This window comes from Rhinichthys klamathensis, unplaced genomic scaffold, assembly GCF_029890125.1.
Source record: "Rhinichthys klamathensis goyatoka isolate OS25496 unplaced genomic scaffold, OSU_Roscu_1.1 h1tg000624l_1, whole genome shotgun sequence".
Classification (NCBI taxonomy): Eukaryota; Metazoa; Chordata; class Actinopteri; order Cypriniformes; family Leuciscidae; genus Rhinichthys; species Rhinichthys klamathensis.
Window position 1 is genome coordinate 497746 of NW_026607073.1, and position 21920 is coordinate 519665.

Here is a 21920-nt window from a genome sequence, read left to right on the forward strand (position 1 = left end):
AAATAATAAGATTAATTTATACTAACTAGTTTATTAAAATATGGATTCAAATTAAGAATTTAAATATATATATATAAATAAAATTCTATTTTAGAATAGAATTAAAACCATGCAAATGTAATTGAAACTAAATATGTTCCCCATATTTATATTATTTTTTTCACAGTATAAATTGGGTCTTTACACATAAAAATATATACAGTAGCTGCCTTTTAGCAACAATGATCATATGTGGTCATCTAAAAGATTGAAAACCACTGGTTTAGAATTAAATGTTTAAAAAATAGCATAAAATTGGTTCGTTATTTAAATAGACTAGGTTTAAGACTTCAATGTTTATTTGGGATGCATGCAAGAGGAAATACTAAGGCATTTCAGAGAAGTCACATAAATTGTCTTTATTGAAAAGCAAACATCTATACAACTGAAACTTACACTATTTTAATTTAAGTCAGTTTCAAGGGATCTAAAAACAATGACAAAAAGAAAAAAAAAGAAAAAAATAATAAGACAATAGTTTTTGTGTTGAAGGAAGATTGCCCCAACCACTGCAGTTATTTTCTTTTCGGACATTTGGAACATCAAATGAAGCTCCTAAATGACATTATAAAACACCCAATTGATGACCCTTGAACACTGTTCTTGTGCCAATGCGAGTGAGCTTCAAAACAAGGATGGGTTAAAGAGGGAATGTCCCTCACACTGATTTACAGGACAAATTTGAGGCACAAAAGACAACCCAGGCATATTTTCATAGCCAGAAGTCTCAGTGTTTGCTTTTTTTGGATTTCTTGTGAGAACGGTGAGGTGATCGTGACCGAGATCTGGATTTCTTTGAGGATTTTTTAGGCGTTCTTGATCTGGACCTACGCGACCTCTTAGGTGTTCTTGGGGGTGAAGGAGACCTAAAATAATTTTTAAAAATGAGACCGATTATTACATTCAGCTTAGTTCCATAAACATGCTTGTAATGACAACACAACACACAGGATTGATTTTATGCTGTGACGATGAAGAGATGAAATCATTAGTTTACCTTTTAGAAGACTTGCGGTTACTGTCTCTCGGAGAGTCTTTATAAGACAACCGAGAGCTGTCTTTCGTATAGGATCTATCAGAGCGCTCTGATCGTGGTGAGGGCGACCTGCCGCGCCTACTGCTGCTACTTCGGGTGGGGCTGGGGGAGGGACTGTGTCTCCGTTTTCTGTAAATAAACAATCTTAAATGCATTGAGTTCTCCATTTCTGAAAGACATTCACTCATTTGCTGAAAGAGTTTCAGGGTCTTATGGAGGGATCTTACTTTTCTTTTCTGCCTGGTGTGGAGTCATCTTTGTCCTTCTCTTTGTGGGACACATCAGATTTATCTTTGTCTTTTCTTTCTTTTTCTTTCTCTTTCTCTTTGTCTTTCTCTGTCTCTTTCTCTTTCTCCTGAACAAGTTCCAAAAAAATTATGGTTTCAAACAAAATGGAAGGACTAAGATGAATGTCAAAAACAATTAAGCTGATACTAACCCGCTGTAGTAACTTGTCCCTGTAAAGCTCTACTTGCTCTTGAATACTCTGTCCAGATTTTTTGGGTCGTTTTCCAGATTCAAGCTCGTCTTGAAACTTCATGACTTTAAGCTGTAACACAAACAAAGAAAAACATGACTGGGATCTCTAAAAGCTTCAAGAATGTGAAGCATTATGTTTAGTACACTTATTAGCATTTAGGTATACCTCAATTTCTCGAAGTTTGGCACGTTTCTCTTCGCTCATCTCAAAAAATTTAGCAGACTTTGAATCATATTCTTCTCTAACAGGATTACTGTAGGACTGCTGCTCTGCAGCACTGGAACCTCTGAGAGTGTCTTTACTTTCAGCTTCACGTGTTGAACTATGACAAGAAAGTGAAAATTAGATCAAAACTGCATGGCAAATGTATTGGTGATTTTTGTGATTACTGTAAGAAATTTTTTATAGAGATTAAATTTAACATTTTTAAACTGAGCTTAACAAGAAAACATTATCAGTACAGACATTTCTAAGACTTTGCATTTGCTTTAACATTTAATAATCATGAGTTTCCCAAGCCTAGTAGAACTAGGAAAATGTACCTTGATTTACTTTTCTCAGATTCATCTGGCAGATCAAAGATTTCCCATTTTGACGTGGTTACAGCTAAAAATAGAGAAAAATCTATTTTATGATATGTACAGGAGGAGGTAACTAAGGTTTAGATGATGTGATGAACGTAATCTGGACTAACCTTGAGCTTCCAAAGCAGCACCATCCACTGCCTCCCATTTTGACGGAGCGACCTTAAAACCTGGTTTTTGATCAACTAAAAAAAAATAATAATAAAAAAAAAAGTACTGACATTTTTTCCTAAACAAATTTATTTTAGAACATCTGCAATGACATTTAGCAATTCTAATGTAATTGTAAAGTATATTCTTGTCGATATTGGAATAGAGTGATGTGTTGAGTCTATTAAGTGGGAGTTGAGTGTATGAAAGGTAAAATAAATAAACAATGTTGTCAGCATTCTTACAAGGAATACCATCCAGATCATCATCTGTTCCCTTGATGGGCATTCCATCCAGGTCATCGAGTGGAGCGCCATCAATTGGTGCTCCATCGATGGGCATGCCGTCAACATCATCGAAAGGAGCGCCATCCAGCTCCTCCTCCACAATAGGAGCACCATCAATGTCCTCAGTCCTTTCTGGCAGCTAAGTAAAAACGCAATAAACATGCAATCATTCAGTCCATGCTGAGATGAGTTGTGACAACTCAAATCTTATCATTGACAATCTATGAATCATAACTCAATCAGTCACTCTCTACCAAACTAACCTCTGGCACCAGTTCTTCAATCTCCTTTTCTGGATCGAGACTGACGAGTCCCAGGAAAATGTTTTGAAGTTTAATCAGGAACGGATCAGGATACACTGCCCAGTCTTCCCATGCACGGAAACAGGACATTACTCGTTGCTGTGAGGACCAAAATTGAGAAACGTCAACTCCAGATAGTTAACTTTATAATATAAACCAGTATGGGTTAAAAATTTGAGCCGAATGGCGCACCTTAAAATTCTCTGATTGTAAATGGCCCTGTATCGTCTTATAAGTGGCATTTAGGTCAGAAAATATCTGACAAAGTTTTGTTTCAAAGCTGTAAAAGAATAAAAGACAAACACATATAAAAAAAAAAAAAGACAAACAAGAACTAATACCTTGATTGCGCACTTAAAAATTATTGTAAAACTTACAATTTTCTGTAATAAGAGGCATTAGCAACTTTTGCTGATGAGTTATACAGCACATCTGACACCAAATATAACCTTGCAATCTGAGGGAGGACAGAAATGCAGATGTAAACAAAAGTGATGAATGAATCAAATAATCATAATTGTCAATCTTAATTCTACAGTAGAAGTAACCTTCTTTGGCAGAGGTGTTTTAAGTATGGACAGAGACTCAGCAATGCATTCCACTATTTCCTCAGCAGCATCGGCATGCGTGAGGCAGAAAAACATGCCGTCAGCTATGTCGCTCTTCCTCGGCGTGAGACCTCGGAGTAACTCTTCCAGTTTATCCCTCTCGCTGCAGCAGACGAGAGCATTTAGTACACACAACCAACAATACTGAATACAACCAAAAGCCTGGTAGCTCCACACAAGAAGAATTCAAGATCTCCATAGAATCCATTAAGACAGATTTCAATACAAAGACATACTCGTCTTTCAAGGTGCCCTTCTTGCCACTTTCTTCATCATCGTCATCATCGCGCTCCTCCTCTTCAGGAGTGCCATGTAAATAAGGGTTGAGAGGCGGTGGTCGCCAGAAAGATCCGTTCTTAAACATTCTGAAGTCTTCTGTTTTCCATTTTGTTGGAGATTCGCCCTATGAGCGGACATTTTGAAATTTTATGTCTGGACATTTCAATACGTTTTTGACAAAATCATGAAAATAAATAAGACTAACCTGTAATATGGTGTATAACTTCCACCGGTAATAAACATGAGCTGGACTTTGATTTTCAAATAAAAATCTGTTGAATACAAATCAATTCTGAATACACAATCAAATTATAAAAATCACTACTGTCTGACTTAAATCACTTAAGATCTTTTCTTCCATATTGTGACTTACGTCTGACCGAAACACTGAATTATTGGAAAAAAAATTAGGGTGGGGATTTCTATTAATTGGTTGCAGATTGGATGGAGGCAGAAGTAAATGCGAGAGTGCAGTCGATTGTAAGAAAGGGGCAGAGTTTAAGCAGACAATGACTGGAGAAGTCTGTACTGGAAGATCCAGTTATGACATTTTATTTTAAATGATAGTCAAATTGTTTCTTAAACATGCATTTGCAAAATAGATGGGGTGAATGTTCATTTTTTTTTAAAGTAGCCTCATTCATAAAAATGCACTGACCTGTAGAGTGGATTATTGATCTCTCTGTTCATGATCATGGCTTCAAACATGGGACCCTCACGCACAACAAACTCGATCATTCGATGGATGAGAGAGAGCAAATTCCTACGAGAAAAACACAGTTAAAGCGAAACAGATTCAGCGCCATCAACAGCCACACCTAAACAAATGCTACTGCTACATTATGACATTTGATGAAATGCAACATCCTTGCACTTACTATCCATGAGTCAATTGACATGTTTGTGTTTTTAACATTTAAAACTGACTGGCAGTCTAACAGCTTGTAACAATCAAAACGTTTCAATGCTCTCTACATCTACATCTGAGTCTCAGCCATAGCATTCTGCCCTTGTAACTTATAACTGGACGTGCAACTGAGATACTAAATGTGAGGCCGAGTGACAGTGATTTTTCTTGCTTATTGACAATAGACAAGTGTGGATGGAGAGGGACAAAATCATGTAAGCACTTCTAGAGTCAGTTAAGATATAGGGACAACAATTGGCTTCCTGACTGGCTCGTGAAGTGGCCGATAAAATCAAGAGATGATGTTTTTCAAATGTACTGAAACACAAATCACAAGTATTGGAGCCGATCATACCAATGTCAGGCAATCATTCTGTATACTTTCCCCAATCCATCCTGTGACGCTTTTCTGGTCCCTCGCTGCTGCAGACAGTTCAACTTGTGCTGCTCACCAAGGCCAATGTCAAAGGTCACTGAGACTATGGGGATTGGGTGTTGCTTTTGTGCCATGATACAGGGGCAGTTAAAGTGAGCAATAGCCAGAGGGTTGTTTTTTGTGTAACTGACACTAGGTGAATGTGTATTGTGTAGTGTTTTAGTTGCTAAATTAGTAGTGCTGTAATGAATAACATCTGATGTAGTGTGTCTGATTAAACCTGAACCACTCTCTCAAAATCTAGTGGAACCACCGGTCAAGCATGCCATAACGCTAACATCTGCAACAGTTCTGTCTAAAAGGAGGCTCTACAAACACCAAACAGCATTAATTCAAAATGTATACTACTGTTCGAAAGTTTGAGGCTGGTAAGATTTTTCAATGTTGTTGAAAGAAGTTTCTTATGCAAGACAAAGTAAAACAGTCACATTATGAAATAATACAATTTCAAATAACTTTTCTATTTTAATATATTTTAAAATGTAATTAATTCCTGTGATGGCAAAGTTGAATTTTCATCATCATTACTCCAGTCTTCAGTGTCACGTGATGCTTCAGAAATCATTTTGATATGTTGGTTTACTGCTCAAGAAACACTTATAATCAATGCTAAAAACAGTTTTTTTTTAATGGAAACCACATTTTCTTTAGGATTCTTTGACAACTAGGTAAAAAAACAAACAAACATTTATTCAAAACAGAAATCGCTGCAACTTTATATATGTCTTTATCACTATTGACTGACCTCAAACTTTTGAACAGAAATGTGTCAACCAAAACAATAAACCCACAGAACTCTGTACTAATATGACCTTCACTATCTGAGCAGTATGATGCAAACCCTTTGTAGAGAAATGCAATGCATGTGTGTGATTTGTATTGTTAGTAGCTGCTCCTGATTTTCATGCAAGGCCTCAACTATTGCTCACTCAAACCAGCCTCTGGTAGCATGGATATGGCCAATCTTTCAATCTACAGAGATGGGATAAGTTCTCTACATTTCATAAGAATTTGGAAAAAAAGAAAAACATGTACCTTTCTGTTGGGATAACCACTTTGACTATGGCTTGCGACAGAGTCTGGATATGAAGTCACATCAGATAATAAACATAGAATATATGTGAGTATTGTTAAAAAGAAACAGGCATAACACTAAATGCAACATATACTCCAACAACAAACGTGTTCTACGGTGTCAGTTTTAAAACTTGACTGAACACATTCCTTAGAGAAAGAGGCAGTGAAATCATACACAATCTACATTCATAATATATTTTTTTTAAAGTCTCTTTACATTTCTTTCAAGCAGACAGTATCAAAGGAGAACAGTTTTATCTTAACTTGCATTCAAAACCTATAAAATGTCTTGTGCAATGACAATAAGTAATCTACACTCCAAAACACTTACCGGTACAATCAGCATGGTACACAATGTAATTTATTGGATTTTAGTCAAATTGCACAATTCTATGAACAAAAACTTTTTAAACTTTGAAAAATGTCTGCACCTCTTTCACACACAAAAATAAAATGCATATAAACAAACATTACTAAGAAAGTAATTTACCCTAACTACATTTATGACCATGCTAACCAAAATCTTTTTGTCCCACGTATGCCAAGTTACCTTCTCAAACTCCTCTTTGCACTTCGGAGGGGGAGGCATTGAAGCGTTGGGGTTTTTCAGCCTCTCTTTGGGCTGGGCATTGAAGGGCAGTCCGGAGGGTGGAGGTGGGAGGGTGTGCTCCATCATTGAAGGTGGAATGTATATTGGGTGAGGAGGAATTGGTACACCTTTGCCCCATCCCAGTTTCATTTCAAAATTCATTATCATTTTGCCTGAAATGGTCAGAATTTGCCAAATTATTCATTAGTTCCAAGAGGGAAACAATAAATGCAAAGTGATTATAAAGAATGCATAGATTTTAGTGGTTGACCGATTACATTTTTTGATGGCTAATGGTGAAATCTCATGCCACTTTTTTTCACCATTGAGATGAACGGTTCTAAGAGTGGTAAGGAATAGTTATAGATATATATCCATTTGAGTTTGGTTTGGCACGGCACAATTTCTCAGCCTGGAATTCTTGGTCAGCTAACCGTGCTGGTAGAATGCGTGTATTGACGTCGCCACTCAGGATTAATCACTTGTCTGTTGCCAGTTTCTCAGTAGCTGGCCAAGTGTGCTATTTGAGCGAAGTAAACAAGTTAATATTAGAAATATCCGACAATCCTCCATAACACGGTAGCTATTTACATCTCATATCGTCTGAAAACTCTTGCGTTATAAAGGCAACAACTGATGCATTTGTATTACATTTCAAAAAGCTCTGTTGTCAGCCTCAGTGGAAATGAAACCATATTCGTACCGGCTGGGCCGGATTGGCACGGAATGGAACAGTAAAGCAACAAGAATGGTTTGGCCCAACGGTGGAAAAGTGGCTTTAGAGAGCAGGGTGGCAGACGGCCGATATAAAGCTGATATAGGCCTATATATATCATCTCACCATTTAAAGATAGTAACATGCATAATGTCTGCAATTAAATTTAGTTATTTTATATAATATTTAGTAAAAATAATTTTAAATATAATTGCGAAATAAACAGATTTATGCTTCATATAGCAACTTCTTGATTCTGTAATCCATTAGATTTTTTCACACAAAAAAGAAAAGTATTTGCTGAATGCTACCAGTACATATTTAAAAAAGCATTATACCATTTGCCTTTCAATTATTAGACAGAACTTTTAAACACGGGGAACTAATGGAGGAGGAGAATTGGAGCTCCTGCTAAGGTGCTATGTTATTAGAGCTGTCATAATAAAAGTCCCACTTCCAACACTTATCGGCCAAATAAAAAACCTTATTTGCAGATGTGAAAAAAAGGGAGCAAAATAGCGTTAATTTATTATGTTATATTGGTTGACCACTAATAGATCAAAATAAGAATATATTTACCATTTAAATTTTTAAGTGCGCGTTCAGCATCTCTTCTCGTCATGAAGGCTACAAAACCACAATTCCTTTCTCTGGCCCTCTCCTCATCAGTCCTGGGCCACATAATTTTCACACTGGCTAATGGACCATAGCGACCGAATTCCTGACAGAGCATCTCCTCGTTCATCTGGAGGGTGAAAGAGCAGTTTTAGAATGGAAATTTTTGTGCTTGAGACGTTACCTAACAATAAATCACCCGGGAAAAAAAGATCAGCTACCTGAGGATTTATGTTCCCCAAATACAGATTTGTAGTTGTAGGATCACCAACGTCATGAGAGCCAGGAGCTGAATCATCCAAGACTGAAAAAAAAAAGCAGCTTTGAATAACAACTGATGTTTTACCATCCCTTCTTCCATGATGGGATAACATAAACTGCAAAAAGGCCATTGCATTACACAGTATATAAAACAAAATTACCACTGGACGGACGGTTTCTTCGTGAAGAACCATCCGCTAAAAGCAGAAGAAAAGCAGTGTGAATTTTGTTTCCTGAATCTGAAAGCGTATACACTGCTGAATTGTGGCAGTGGCCGAGACATGTGGAGTGGGGGCGCAAACTTGACTGGGTCTGACGCCATGAGTGAACATAGGGTGAAACTGGAACTAGGGGGAAAAAAACAAGAACAACTTACAGGATCGCTTTCCTTCCAATGTGGGAAGAGGCTCAAAACGACTGACTCGGCCCTTTAACCTGTGACGCTCATCGCGCTCCTCCTGTATCCTACAAAAAAAACATAGCATTACATTTGAGATCATCATATTAAAGGTGCTGTCATTAGTTAAAGCTGCAGTCCGCAGTTTTTCCTCTTTGTCGCCATTTCTGTTCGAAATCTGCAATTGCAGTTATTCGCGGAATTATAAACTTTACGCAAGTTGTACCTCGACACGGCACAGCGCGGATGAACAATGTTTGAGGAGAGTGTGCGGCTGTCAGTCACAGTCGATGTGGATACTGGCATTCAGAATCACAGATTATTCTTTTTGGAAGTAAAAAGAACTTGATATAATTAAAAACAACATAATAATTTTCACCGGAAAATGTCATCTGAACAAGAAACATCCACTTTTGTTCTGGTTCTGACATTGCAGTAAATCGCGCTGATTAAATCTAACAATCAAATTAAATCTAACAATTAAATCTTTGCAAAACTAATAATTTGCAAAACCGTGCAAATTATACTTTGTTCTCAAATTGTTAATGTTAACAACATCAGCATTGCGTGACTACATGTAATGTCCTTCCGATATGTATCCTTGTTTTCGCATGGGTCCGGTTGCAGTCTCTTTTTTTCTTTAGCCAAAGTCTTTGGCATTTACAGCGGGTGAATCTGTTGTCGCTGGTGATTGTCGTTTGAACCTTTCTGGATCCGCCATCAAATTGATAAGTTTAATTATATCAAGTGCTGTGAGAAAAGGCTATAAATCTCCACCTCCAACATCCTCACACGCAATATAGCCTACTAGCCGAGACTCCTTTATGTGTACAGATGTGACGTAATGACGCAAAGACATGCTCGAATCTCCCGCAGAAATCCACCAGTACCACTGAAATTAAAAACATTATTACAAGCTTACCGTTTTGAATCGAGCTAAGGCAAGCAGATAGTTTTGAACACTGACTGGTTATGTATTTTCTCAAATATGTATTTTGGATCATTTTTAACCCAAAAAAAGCTACGGACTGCAGCTTTAAATAAGAACGCAAAGAACACCTACTGTTTCAGTTCTTCTTTGAAGAGTTCAAGGTTGCTCTTTTTCTTTTCTTTATCCCCCTTCTTCGATGCCTAGGCAATATAATAGAAAAAGAACGGGTAAATAACACAAAATAGGTTCTTTTTTTTTTATAAATAAGGTCAAATGAAAATAAATGACAAAAGACTCACATTGCGTTTATCTATTGCTAAAAACTGTGGTGGAGTATCCAAAGGTAAAAAATTTTTAGCCTCCAAAACTCTTGACTTCGGTTTGTAGAGCTTTCCTTTTTTTTCATCGACTGCCGCTTCCTCTGTAATGGATATGTAACACAGATATTAAAGCAGGGACAATTAAGAGGAATGTACATAAAATTGACCATTTTGCATAATTTAAAAAAAAAAAGCAAAGTAATTTTATATATCATTTAAAAGTTTGGAATTTTTAGAAATGATTTATTAGAGATTCCTAATTTTACAACACTGAATCATAAAATTTCCATTTCAAATGAATGCTGTTCTTTTGATCTTTCCATCTATCAAAGAATATTAGAAAAATATATATCATGGTTTTCCAAAAAGAAATTTAAGCAGCACAACTGTTTTCAAAACACTGATCAGAAATGATTCTTGAGCAATAAATCAGCATATTAGAATGATTTATGAAGGATCATGTGACAATAGCCGCGTTTCCACTGTCGGGCCAAAAGCGAGCGTGCTAGTGCGTGCCAGGGCCAGTCGCGTTTCCACTGTCACTTCCGGGGATTGATCGGGCCTCGTCAGAGCTTCTTTGGGGCCAACGGCCAGGGTTTTTTGGCCCGACGAATACCTTGGTCCAAAGTGGGCCAGCTAGGGGGGCTGGGGAGTGTTTACGAACAGAGGCGGAGTTTACCTGAGTCGAGACAGCAGCGCCGGATGAGTCTGTCAGCATTAAAGACTTTTAAAATAATTTACCTCAAAACTCACTTTCATGTTTGAATGCCTTCTGTTTGTGATCCGATGTGGATTCTGATCACAGGTTATCACAATCATGTTTTTTTTTTTTATCTGTCAGTAGCCTATGTCTCGTCTCTTTATACTGGACTATCATAAAATAAAGCAACTTTTTTTTGGGAGCTTCCTGTTTCTCTAACTGAAAATATAAGTGTAACCTACTACTGGGAGAGAGTGCTAAAGCTCCTCAGGTCGTATTTTTAGTGGCATATTTGTAGAAATTAACAAAATAAAGAAGTGTGAAGTCCGCACACTGAAAAGTACTGCTCCAAAAGAATTTATTAAAAGCAACATTTCGACCCTCAGGTCTTCATCAGGCACAAAATACAAGTAGAGTATTATCATTCATATTATCATCATATATATTTGTAGAAATTATCATTCTTTCTAAATGTGATGTAAAATATGTCCTGTAATTAAACAGAAACAGACGCGACTGGATAAGTAAGTGTGTCCTCTTTCTTTTGTGAAATAGACCTAACGGTCTCATGGCTAAATCACTTTATTTCTGTGTGACTAATGTGCAATTTTTATCAATGTATAATTTTTGTATTGTAAACCTGTGGTAAAACATCGATGCTTGGGTTTTAAATATTCAAGTAAACAACAAAAATGCCAGCAAACGGTCGCTTTTATCATGTTTGTTTTGTGAACACACTGTTTCCAGTGATTTCTTTGTGATTAGTTTTCTGATAAAACTTCCATTTGTTCGTGAAATGATGGGTTAGTGTGACGTTGCTCCAGAGAGGCGTGTTTTAGTGAAGCGCTGCAGAGCTTCTGGCCCGACAGTGGAAACGCAGCTACTGAAGACTGGAGTAATGATGCTGAAAATTCAGCTTTGCCATCACAGGAATATATTAGATTATAAAATATAGGCTATTCAAATAGAAAATTTGTAGGGATGCACCGAAATGAAAATTCTTGTCCGAAACCAGGCCAAAAACCGAAACACCGAAAGAAATTATGCCAATTGTTCGTACCATTGCATTTATGGCTATGACTGTGTACAAACTTAACTAAAATCAAGGCATTGCAATTGCATAAATTAAAATAAAATTTTCAAAGAATAAATCAATTACAAATTATGCAAATATTTATTTAGCACAATGCACAGTATAAAATAAAATTCAAACTAAAATGTTTAACTTGACCCCACTCATGTGTAAATTAAATAATAATCTACTGGCCTGCAGAAAGGTTTTAAAATGAAATGTTCTCTCATAAAAACAAAGCCGAGCAGGAATTTCTCATCACACCAGCACCCAGTTTGAACGACTAAATTAGTTGCTTACATTTTTACAAATGAGCATACAATAGCATAAAAAGCATTTTTAATGAACAAAGGTCCATGTTTAATACAAATGTACACGAAACAATGAAATACGTTTAGTGAAATTAGAAAATATTTAAGAGAGCGTTTAGTTGTATACATAGATGTTCCCATATACATATTTTTTTGTAATGTCACAAGTAATAATCTCAGGGTTTACTGGGTATTACATGATTATTTTTGCATTGGTGGTGGTATACTAAAAATTAAACATTGTCATGTGTTTATCTTTCTTCTCACCGATTCCTGATGGTTAGAGAGGACAGTTACTTGAGTTGTCCCCTGTCGTTTCAAAGAATAGTACAACGGCGAGCGCGTCAAGTATAAACGCCTCGACCGTTTGGAGAGGTGCGCGCGCTGTCTGTGGAGACTCGCGCTGCGGAGGCAGGCGAAAGTATAAACAAGGCTTTGGTCTCCTCGCGGGTTCAGATATACTGAAATACGTCCACACCGCAGACATGTTGCTTCAGACAAGCACGTGCAGGTCGCGGTTTCTGTTTGCGTCATCACAACATTTCGGCCGTATAGACCCCTTTTGGGCCGACGTCACAGTTACGTCACGGCGCTAGCTGGAGGCAAAACAAAGTGAAAACTGGAGGTGGCCAATACAAACCAGCACAGATTCGGCTACATAATAAGAAGCTTAAATTATTGTTATTATTATTAAATGTAATCTTCTTGTGTTGTTTGGTGCAAGAATCGATGAAAAATTAATTATGCTGTATCTGGAATTTTTATTTCTAAGAATATTTCCTAGTAATAAAAATTCCAGATACAGCATTAGGCACCGTAATGTCACTCTTTACATTGTCGTCTTCTTGGCGCTGGCTAGGCAGAACTGCGGATCGTACCACACAAGTCTTGTACATGACCATTCAGCACATTTATAGACATCTAAAGATTTATATGGCCTCAGTTTTTCTTTACGCTCGGTTTCTCTATAAGGTTAGTGTAGAAGTCAGGCCACTCAACCGGAGGTAGCGTTAATCCTGTCAGATCGCCCATGCATTAAGTGAGCGTGTAGGCTACGGGTCGGCCAATCTGGTTCCCTCCGTTAAAATTAACTTTTGAAAATAACAATCGCGGTCCTGGATAGGGATGGGAATTGATTAGATTTTATCAATATCAATGCCACTAACGATTCTGCTTATCGATCCGATTCTTTAACGATTCTCTTATCGATTCCTGATAGCACTGTGTGGAAGTAGTCATACAACAAGTAGTCGAACAAGTGGTTTTATTTGTTTTAAAGTAGTGGTTCTCAACGGGGGCGGTACCGCCCCCCAGGGGGCGTTCAGAGAACAACGGGGGGCGTTAGACGCAAGAGTCTTGAAAGGGGGGCGTTCAGGTGTTAATGGGGGGCGTTCACGAGTAACGGAAATTTGTGTTCATTTACTGTGATTCATTTTAAGCATTTAGTAATTTATTTGTAATAAACACTTTAAGTGGGCTATTAAAAAAGTGTTAGGACCATATATGTTAAATTATGTTGTAAAACATATGCGTAGATTGTGATGTCATATTGTGTGTGCGCGCACGTCTATGGTGCGCGTGAAAGAAAACGTCAGCAGCGCTCAAATAAAAAAAAGAAAATCATTCGTCCGCGGCCGTTCTAGCCTACTCCTGACCGCAAGTCCACCGTCAGTATACTAGCAGGTTTTTTGTGTTCATTTCTATTGCATTACGATTGAAAGCAGTATCAATAATGTCAAAAATATAATGTGCAGTCAAGTTCGGGTGTGAATGCTGTTTAAATGAGTGTTCTCACCGACACGCTTGTTGTGATTCTTCTTCCAGTTTAATGTACATGTAGCCTAAGCTATGTATCGTTACTTTTGCAACGACTATATTATTTTTCCAGTTATAGACCAGCGCTCTGACTAGAATCCAGCGCTGGCTAGAATCTGCATTCACGCGCTCAAACATGTGTTTCGCGCTGACAACAATCCAGCGCTGGCTAGAGTCACGCAGCGGAGGAATGGAAAGTTGACATGCCATTAAAAAGTATTGACTTAAGTATTGAAACACTTCTATTTTTTCAAATATTTTCAATAAATCATGTTCCCATTTACTCCGGCGACGAATTTCAAAATTAAACTAAATTCTATTTATAAGGTAAAACTTTAAATTTTTTAGGCATTAACTAATTCCAATGCCTAATGCCAAAATGTTTTCTTTGTTCACCAAGTAATTTACTGGTCAGGCATTATTGTTAACTCAATTTGAAAATGACAATTTGATGGATAATTTTTATATTATATTAATATTTAAATATATTCTGCAATCACATTTTGGTAATGTAGGCTATTCATTCCGCCATCACATCTGAGCGCGAAACGCTGCTTGGGTAACGTTAGTTTCAAGATATAAAAACAAATAATAATACAATAATAATTGAATTGTTCGTGTGTTTATTCTTGTTAGAAGATTTTTCTTTTTACTGATTATGAAAACAAATTAATCACGACAAACCAAATTAATTGTAATTGTATTAATTATACCTGATACCAAGGTATTTTAGGCCTACAATTTTAACATAATTTTTCATGAAAAATCATGATTGTATATTTATTTTTAAGTAAGGTTAATGTAAGCAGCTTCTTGCAATACTCTCCTAAATGCTAATAAAACCTACGTGCAAACATTACCGCTTTAATGACTGTCCTTTATTTTTCAGTGCATTTGTTTTATAATATATGGCTATTTATGTCATGGGATTAATATAATATAACTATTATTATGTAGTAGTGTAATGTAGACAAACACAACTAAAAGAGGTTTGAATTTTTCTTTGTTTAATTTGCACACTGAATATGGGTTGGAGCTTTTAATTTTGAACTCTCAAAGTGCACCAGATTGATGCATTTAACATTAAAATGCACACATTTTTCTTACGGGGGGCTTGCCCCCCGAACCCCCCTAGAAGGCCCGAGGTTCACCCACCACAGATTTACCAAAAATCCTGTGAGAAACACTGCTATTGCTATTCAATGCAGTTTATAGCTTGTTTTTTGGATTAATCGCTGTGGAGTATAGTTCGATTGTATTAATAAATGACAATTTTGTACTTATTTCATCTGTTACTCGTTCCTGCTCGCTCATTAGTTTGGGGGTGGGGGGCGGTCGGGGACCTGGATATTGGATAGGGGGCGCTGGCCCAAAAAAGGTTGAGAACCACTGTTTTAAAGCTTAAAACTGTACTTTTTATGTAATGTATGTAATAAATGGAACCTTTTAGTTATTACCGATTAGTTATACACTGATTAAACGTCCTGTGACTTCAGTGTTGGAAAGAAAAGTTCTTACCATTCATTAAAACGAATCGGTTCAAATGAGTCATTAGTTCGCGAATTGGACGTGTCATTATCGGACGTGTGCGCGTTGTGTGATTATCCCGGCGCGTTGGGACATCCCACAAGACGTGTGTCATCACAGAAAACATTTCATCAATGGATAGTTTTTTTTCCGTTATGTGGTTTATGTCAGCTGAATGTGCGGAACGCTTTTCACAGAGAAGATTAGGCAACGTATTTTAGCACAATTCACACCCAGCGGTAGCCCAATTCAGGAAAAACAAATCTCCGAATGCTCCACATGAAACTTTAGTTTCCCGACCATACCATCGTGTCATTTATTTTGATTAATATGTGCGAGGGAGAGAGAGGAGGAAGACAACGCTTAGTTTTGAGACGGTGAAGCCTTGCTCCGAAGAGAGAGCGTGCGTGCGCGCGCGCGACCGGGGCTCTCTCTCTCTCTGCTCGTTCAGTTTAACATGCGCCCTGTCACAAGCGCAGCAGATCAACTACTCACCGATCAAATAAGACTTTGGCGGTACAAAAATTCGCTTTGGACGCCGTGCTATGGTGCTTGATAAAGGACAAAAGGGACAGTTGTGAGTTCACGGTCTGTAGCCTACATACTGTGGCTGACAGGAGCATCGATAAGAGGACTCGTTAACGTCGAGGGCATACAATATCGATGGATCGTTAAACTTAGAACCGGTTCTCGAGTGGAACCGGTTTTCAATTCCCATCCCTAGTCCTGGACAGTGAGTGACCTTACACATTAAAGATAAAATCTGATTTTCTCCAGTCATTGTTAAAAAAACAAGCTAATAAAACTTGTTAACTAGCGTTAATGAAGCGACCAGAAGGATCGTTTAGCCTCCACCTAAGCTCCGCCCACATAAAAACGTCACCATGTTTACCAACTGAAAAGGGGTCTAACTGTGCGTTCACACCACCGCTGGCGAGAGCGTCAAAGTGGCCGGAAGTCATTCATTTTCAATTAGAGCCAGCGGCGAGCTCCGGCGAGGGCGGCGCATCTTGGACGGTGAGAGCGGCGAGAAGTTGAAATCAGCTAAACTTTATGGTAATGAGTTATGACGCGGTTTGGCGGCAACCGGCGTCAACCAATCGGAATGCAGAAGTGCTCCGTTTGAGAGGATTCCAGAGAACGCAGTCAAGTAAATTTGGTTCCGACCACATTAGTTCCCAAGCAAAATAGAAGAGAGGTTTATCATTTGAATTTGATAAGAAGGCGCGCAACACTATTTATAGGCAAGATTTTCGCGCTAGAAGGCTTGTTTTTCAGCGGGAAAGCAAATTAGAATAGCACTTAACCATGAACACAAAAGCCACACCACACAAATGGCTTTTAATTGGTTTATTTCGTTAGCAAACATGCCACTATAATTGTTAAGTTCTTTCCATCGATCAATTTTCTGCAAAAATAAAGATCGACATGCTTGTTTGCTTTACGGCCCCTTTAAATAAAGTTTTAAAAAAGACCAAACATTCGATCTACGTCAGAGCATCAGTGCGTCCACGAATCTTTCCACGGCGTCGCTGGCAGGGCGGCGAGAGCGAATTTTGCCGCTCTCACGGGCGGCGGTGTGAACGTACAGTAATAGATAAAAGTCGGTGATAAAAGTCTTTCGGACGAAAATTTTCGGTGGCCGAATATTCGGTGCATCCCTAAAAATTTGTTATTTTAAATTGAAATAGTATTTTACAATATTATTGTTTTTACTGTATTTTGATCAAATAAATGTAGCATTGGTGAGCATAAGAGACTTTTCAAAAACATTTTAAAAAGTCTTGTCAAAAAACAAACTTTTGAATATATATATATAATTTATATTATTTATTTTATTTTTTATAAAAGTTATATTTATATATACATGTAGTCTCACATGCATTTTTCCATTTTCTTGATATGGTTGTATGGAGGACTCCAAATAATGAAGAAAAATCCTTGATCTCAGATAAAGAGTTCAAACTTATGGTCACTGCAGCAACATCCAAATGATAATCCTACCTTTAGTGGCATTAGCAATCCCACCCCGTACAAACGTCTTCACTTTTCCTTCACCTCCCTCAAACGCAGCGAGAAATTCTTCGTAGATCTCCGCAGCTGCCCTTTCATCCTCCTGTGAAAAATCACAGATTGCAAAAGTGGAATGTGGATAAAGTGGAATTATGTTAAACTTGTGAGATTTATTGGGATGTAACAGTTACTTACCAATGTGTTTATGTTCTGTGCATTGATAATACTGCTTTTTGGTCTAACAGTAATATGTATCAATTGTGCTATTGTGAATATGAACAAGATAACTGACTATAATGCAGTGAAATTCTGAAATCTCTAAAATTAATTACAATATTTATACACTAAGAAAAGTGCCACAGAGTAATTTTCACTGAAGATTGACTAGACTGGGAAGTATTTTTGCAAATCAGTGTCATTATAGGGGATCAGTAAAATGCAAGTCAGTTACTGAATTTTGCATCTTAAAAGGATAAATCACCCGAAAATGAAGTCATCGTTTACTCACCCAAGAGTTATTTTAATGCCGTGTATACTATCTAAAAAAAAAAAAGTCCCACTTGGCTTGTACATATAATGGCAGTGAATATGGCGGCGACCAGCATCAAGATTTTTTAAAAAAAAAAGACTCAAAAGTATCACAGAATGATCCCATGTGACACGCACAGTACATTCCAAGTGTTCTTGGGGTATACTATAGTATGTAAATCGAAATGTACTGTATTATTTAACAAAAATCCTGACCTTGGCTGCTGGTCTTCTCTGTGCAGTTACGCGACGTGCGCATTCGTGAGACTCTATTAGCACCGCAGTTCACTCCCTCTCACCCAGAAAAGGCACACAAGTTGTAAGAAATCTAGATTAACAAAAACACGACATGAAATACAACCCTTGTGCCTTCTTCTCTGAGGGGAATATATCTGTTGTGTTCGTCGTAACAGCAAGTTATTGCGTTCACATCTGTCAACTGTCATTCTGACTGACAAACAAAGATTTCAACTCAGTGAAGAAGGTACACACATACTTTTTTGGGATTTCAAGGAGTTGTATTTCACGTCGCGTTTGAATTCATCTTGATTTCTTTCAACTTGTGTGCTTTTTCTGGGACAGTTGGAGTGAACTGCGGCGCTAATAAGAGTCTCACAAACGTGCAGTTAAGACCAACGACATGATTTTTGTAAAAGCTGCAGTCCGTAAGTTTTGGCACTCTAGCGGTTAATAAACAACATAACTGCATGCGTTTAGCAGAAGAACATTGCTACTTCTCTCTGTTTATGTCTATGACGAGTCAAGCAGGTACTGGGCTACTCCGCAGTGGTAGGACCCGTACCAGTCTAAAATATTCTGAATATAAATACTTATTAGAGGTGTACCATAGTGATTCAGGATAATACAAAAAAGGTGTACCATAGTGATTCAGGATAATACAAAAACACAGTTTGGAAAATGGATTCATGATGTACTCGCTAACACAAACAAAGGTACGGACTGCAGCTTTAAATAATACATTTCTACAATACAAAAATAAATTATTAACAAATAATAATAAGTATTCATAAATAATACATAATTACATTTCGGTTTGTTTATCACCAAACCCTGTGCTATACCCCTCTGAACACTTGGAATATACAACACTTGTCGTATCGGACGATTCTGTTGCTTTTTTTTTTTAAACGCTTGAGGCTGGTCGATATTCACTGCCATTATATAGACGAATGTGAGCAGGACATTTTTTTATTCTCCTTTTGTGGTCCATAAAAGAAAGAAGGGCATACTGCATTAGAACAACACCAGGTTGAGTAAATGATGACTTAAAGCGGATGGTTCACCCTAAAATTAAAATTAAGACTGGAAATGGAACACACTAAAATCTTAAAATGTGAGCAGATTATGAAATATTAGGCAGAGAAATCAATTACTAAACGACTGAGAATCACACACAATCAGACTTTCAAGTTGTTCTGAATTTATAAAAATAATAATAATAATAAAACCCCCCCACAAAGAAACATGAGGCCCTTTCAAACATATTGGATCTATGACTGCTAGTTGCCAGAGCCAGTCTGCAGGTTTTGGGCAGTCGGAGTAAACAGATTTCACTGAAAGTAAGTGTACGATTGGGCACAGATTGATTTTTTAGCTTTAGACTATGAAACCGTCCAGAGGATTTCAACCATGTTTGATATTTTGAGATGATTTTAAAACACATATTTTCAATTGATATGCTGTTCCTACTAGCAATGATCTGCACATTTCTGTGTGAGTTTGTAGTTTCAGAATGACTTGAAGTCTAGTAGCGTGTGATCCTCAGTCATTTAATGTATGGTATTAGTCTGGTATTGGACCTCATCTACTTACCTTTTTCTTGAGTTCATCCTGCTCTTTCTTACTTAGTGTTCTTTTAGCAACCGCCATCTTGCCGATACTAAAGGCCTTTAACTTACTTTCCAATAAAGCCTGCATGAAAATATGAAAATATTTAATTATACAAGTCAACAATGACATTCCCTTCCTTAATACACAGTCACAGACCTTTAGTTGTCTTGCCTAGGGAAAAAATAGATGTTAGTGCATTCCTCATATACTTTCCAAAACGTATAAAAACAAAACTGCACAAAGGAAAGGGAAAAAGGGAAGGAACAATTAATGTCTATCTATCTTCGGCAATGATTTGTTTAGCTTATGTGAAGTAAAGATGTAATTATTTGGCATGCATATAAGATGTGCACTTTGCAGTAACGTTAATAACCAATCACTGAAAACATCAGGACAGATGAGCTGGTGTGGCTATAACACAAATACAGAAAATATGTTTAAGGCACTATATCAGCTGTGTCTCCCTTTACAGTTGACCCTTTTTCACGTGGCTAACAGTAAAGACGAACATTATCACGTTAGCTCGTCAAAGCAAAAGGAGCAAGTTAGCACAACTTTGAACGCGTAAATAAGATATTCACAGCGATATATCAAGCCCATCTTCTCTAGTATAGCGTCCATATATGAATGCAATACAGTAATTAATGCAAAGATACGTTCGTGTTAACTCTGTCAGCACACAATAAACACACATTAACTTATTTCATGTTCTGTGGTGGTGTCAAGAGAATTAAAAAACATAACAGGGTCAAATGCAGCATGTATGGCAAACAGATTTTAGCCCGGGAATTTTTATTATTAAAAAAAATCTGTGCAGCCGCCGGTTTCTAGCTAACTAACGACTGCTAGCGAGTTAGCATCACAACCGAGCAACTCAATGGACCTTTTTCGTACCACAGAGCGAAACACCACTGAGTCAAACACAATATTATTTCGCTTTTCTTGTCATAAACAAGAATGGTCGGCTTTAACATACTGATATGAAGTGGAAAAGTCATGAAATACCTTAGAGTTGGCTTTCTGCGCCCCACCTGGCGTTTTGTCCGCCATTTTGCCCGACACTGTGCAAGCGCGTGAAGCGCGTTCACTCTCCCAGTGTGAACGAGTCCATTTGACGTAACAGTGAAGACCGATCAAGATGTCAATGTCCTGGCATTGGCCTATGAGCACAATCTGTGTACTAGTGTATACATTACGTGGACTGTTATTGATGCACTAGACATTGAAATGTTACAGTATGCTATTTTAAAATAATTGTTTTTGTACCAATGCAATGTGGTACCTAGTCTAATTTACTCTGACCATTACTACAGATGATTTGCTGGTCTTAGCTGGTTTAAGACTGTCTTGCTTGTTTAAGATTGTCTCCAGCTGTTTCAAGCTGGTCTCACATCCTGGTCAAGCTGGTGTTAAGCTGGTTTCACTCATTGATGACAAGCTGCCCCTACCCTTGCCAGATGAAAGCCCGACCAATAACACCAGCCAGACACGGTATAGCTAACGTTACCCATTCAATGGCTGCCACCTGCTGTGCTAAACTGGCTTGCAACAAGACATAGGCTATACATAGGCTATGGGTCAATCAATGTAATATTTGCCAATGTAAATAATTTTTTAGTAGCCTATATAGGCCTATCCAAACTTTCAGTGAAGTGTAGCTTTAGTTCAAGCAGATTCTGTATGCTGCATAAAGTAAAAGTAGGCTACTCAAATATGGAAGCTCTGACCCACTCAGTATGCTACTCTAAACAAGTTATTAATTACTAGTTAATTACATCTTTAAAATTGTGGCCTAATAACATTACTGTGCTTCTTACTCTCTCTAAATGTATTACTTACATTATACTATACTATAAAAAAAAATCCCATATCAACCTCAAACAGTTGAACAAAACAAGGATAGACATGAAACTGCACTTTTAATTCTTTCAAATAATGTAATGTTGTATAAATTATTCTTGAGCTGACAAATGTATTTAAAGGGGAAAAATTACATTATTTTAACATTAGATGTTAATTTTGATACAATTGTTTTATATATAATTTTTCTATAGTCTATACAGTATATAATGCAATTACATCAGAAAAA

At 37.4% G+C, this 21920-nt stretch overlaps 1 protein-coding gene across 3 annotated transcripts; it reads right to left on the bottom strand.

Moving 5' to 3' along the window:
• Positions 1-383: 383 nt before the first annotated feature.
• On the bottom strand, positions 384-20983 carry u2surp (U2 snRNP-associated SURP domain containing). 3 transcript variants are annotated; one of them, XM_056240914.1, is made up of 26 exons: positions 20837-20983; positions 19814-19912; positions 17444-17555; positions 9994-10115; positions 9827-9894; positions 8743-8831; positions 8528-8563; positions 8327-8409; positions 8070-8235; positions 6737-6948; positions 6145-6188; positions 4425-4529; positions 3972-4038; positions 3724-3890; positions 3428-3590; positions 3257-3336; positions 3072-3159; positions 2841-2978; positions 2536-2716; positions 2251-2325; positions 2099-2162; positions 1722-1878; positions 1515-1625; positions 1303-1430; positions 1037-1219; positions 384-905 (listed from the first exon to the last, which is right to left on the bottom strand). In XM_056240914.1, exons 1-26 carry the CDS (start codon positions 20879-20881, stop codon positions 767-769), a joined length of 2922 nt encoding a protein of 973 aa, XP_056096889.1. In that variant the 5' UTR covers positions 20882-20983; the 3' UTR covers positions 384-766. The 3 variants fall into 3 exon arrangements, with proteins under 3 accessions (XP_056096889.1, XP_056096890.1, XP_056096892.1); XM_056240915.1 differs by having other exon boundaries at positions 1037-1204; positions 20837-20982; XM_056240917.1 differs by lacking the exon at positions 8528-8563.
• Between the last annotated feature and the right edge of the window lie 937 nt (positions 20984-21920).

Bases quoted from the DNA above. Each gene is read 5' to 3' on its own strand.
- u2surp (XM_056240914.1), bottom strand. From the start codon at position 20,881: ATGGCGGACAAAACGCCAGGTGGGGCGCAGAAAGCCAACTCTAAG. The intron at 3,591-3,723 runs GTATGTCTTTGT...CGTCTGCTGCAG, and splicing joins AAGGGCACCTTGAAAGACGA to CGAGAGGGATAAACTGGAAG. The intron at 906-1,036 runs GTAAACTAATGA...AAATTATTTTAG, and splicing joins AACCGCAAGTCTTCTAAAAG to GTCTCCTTCACCCCCAAGAA.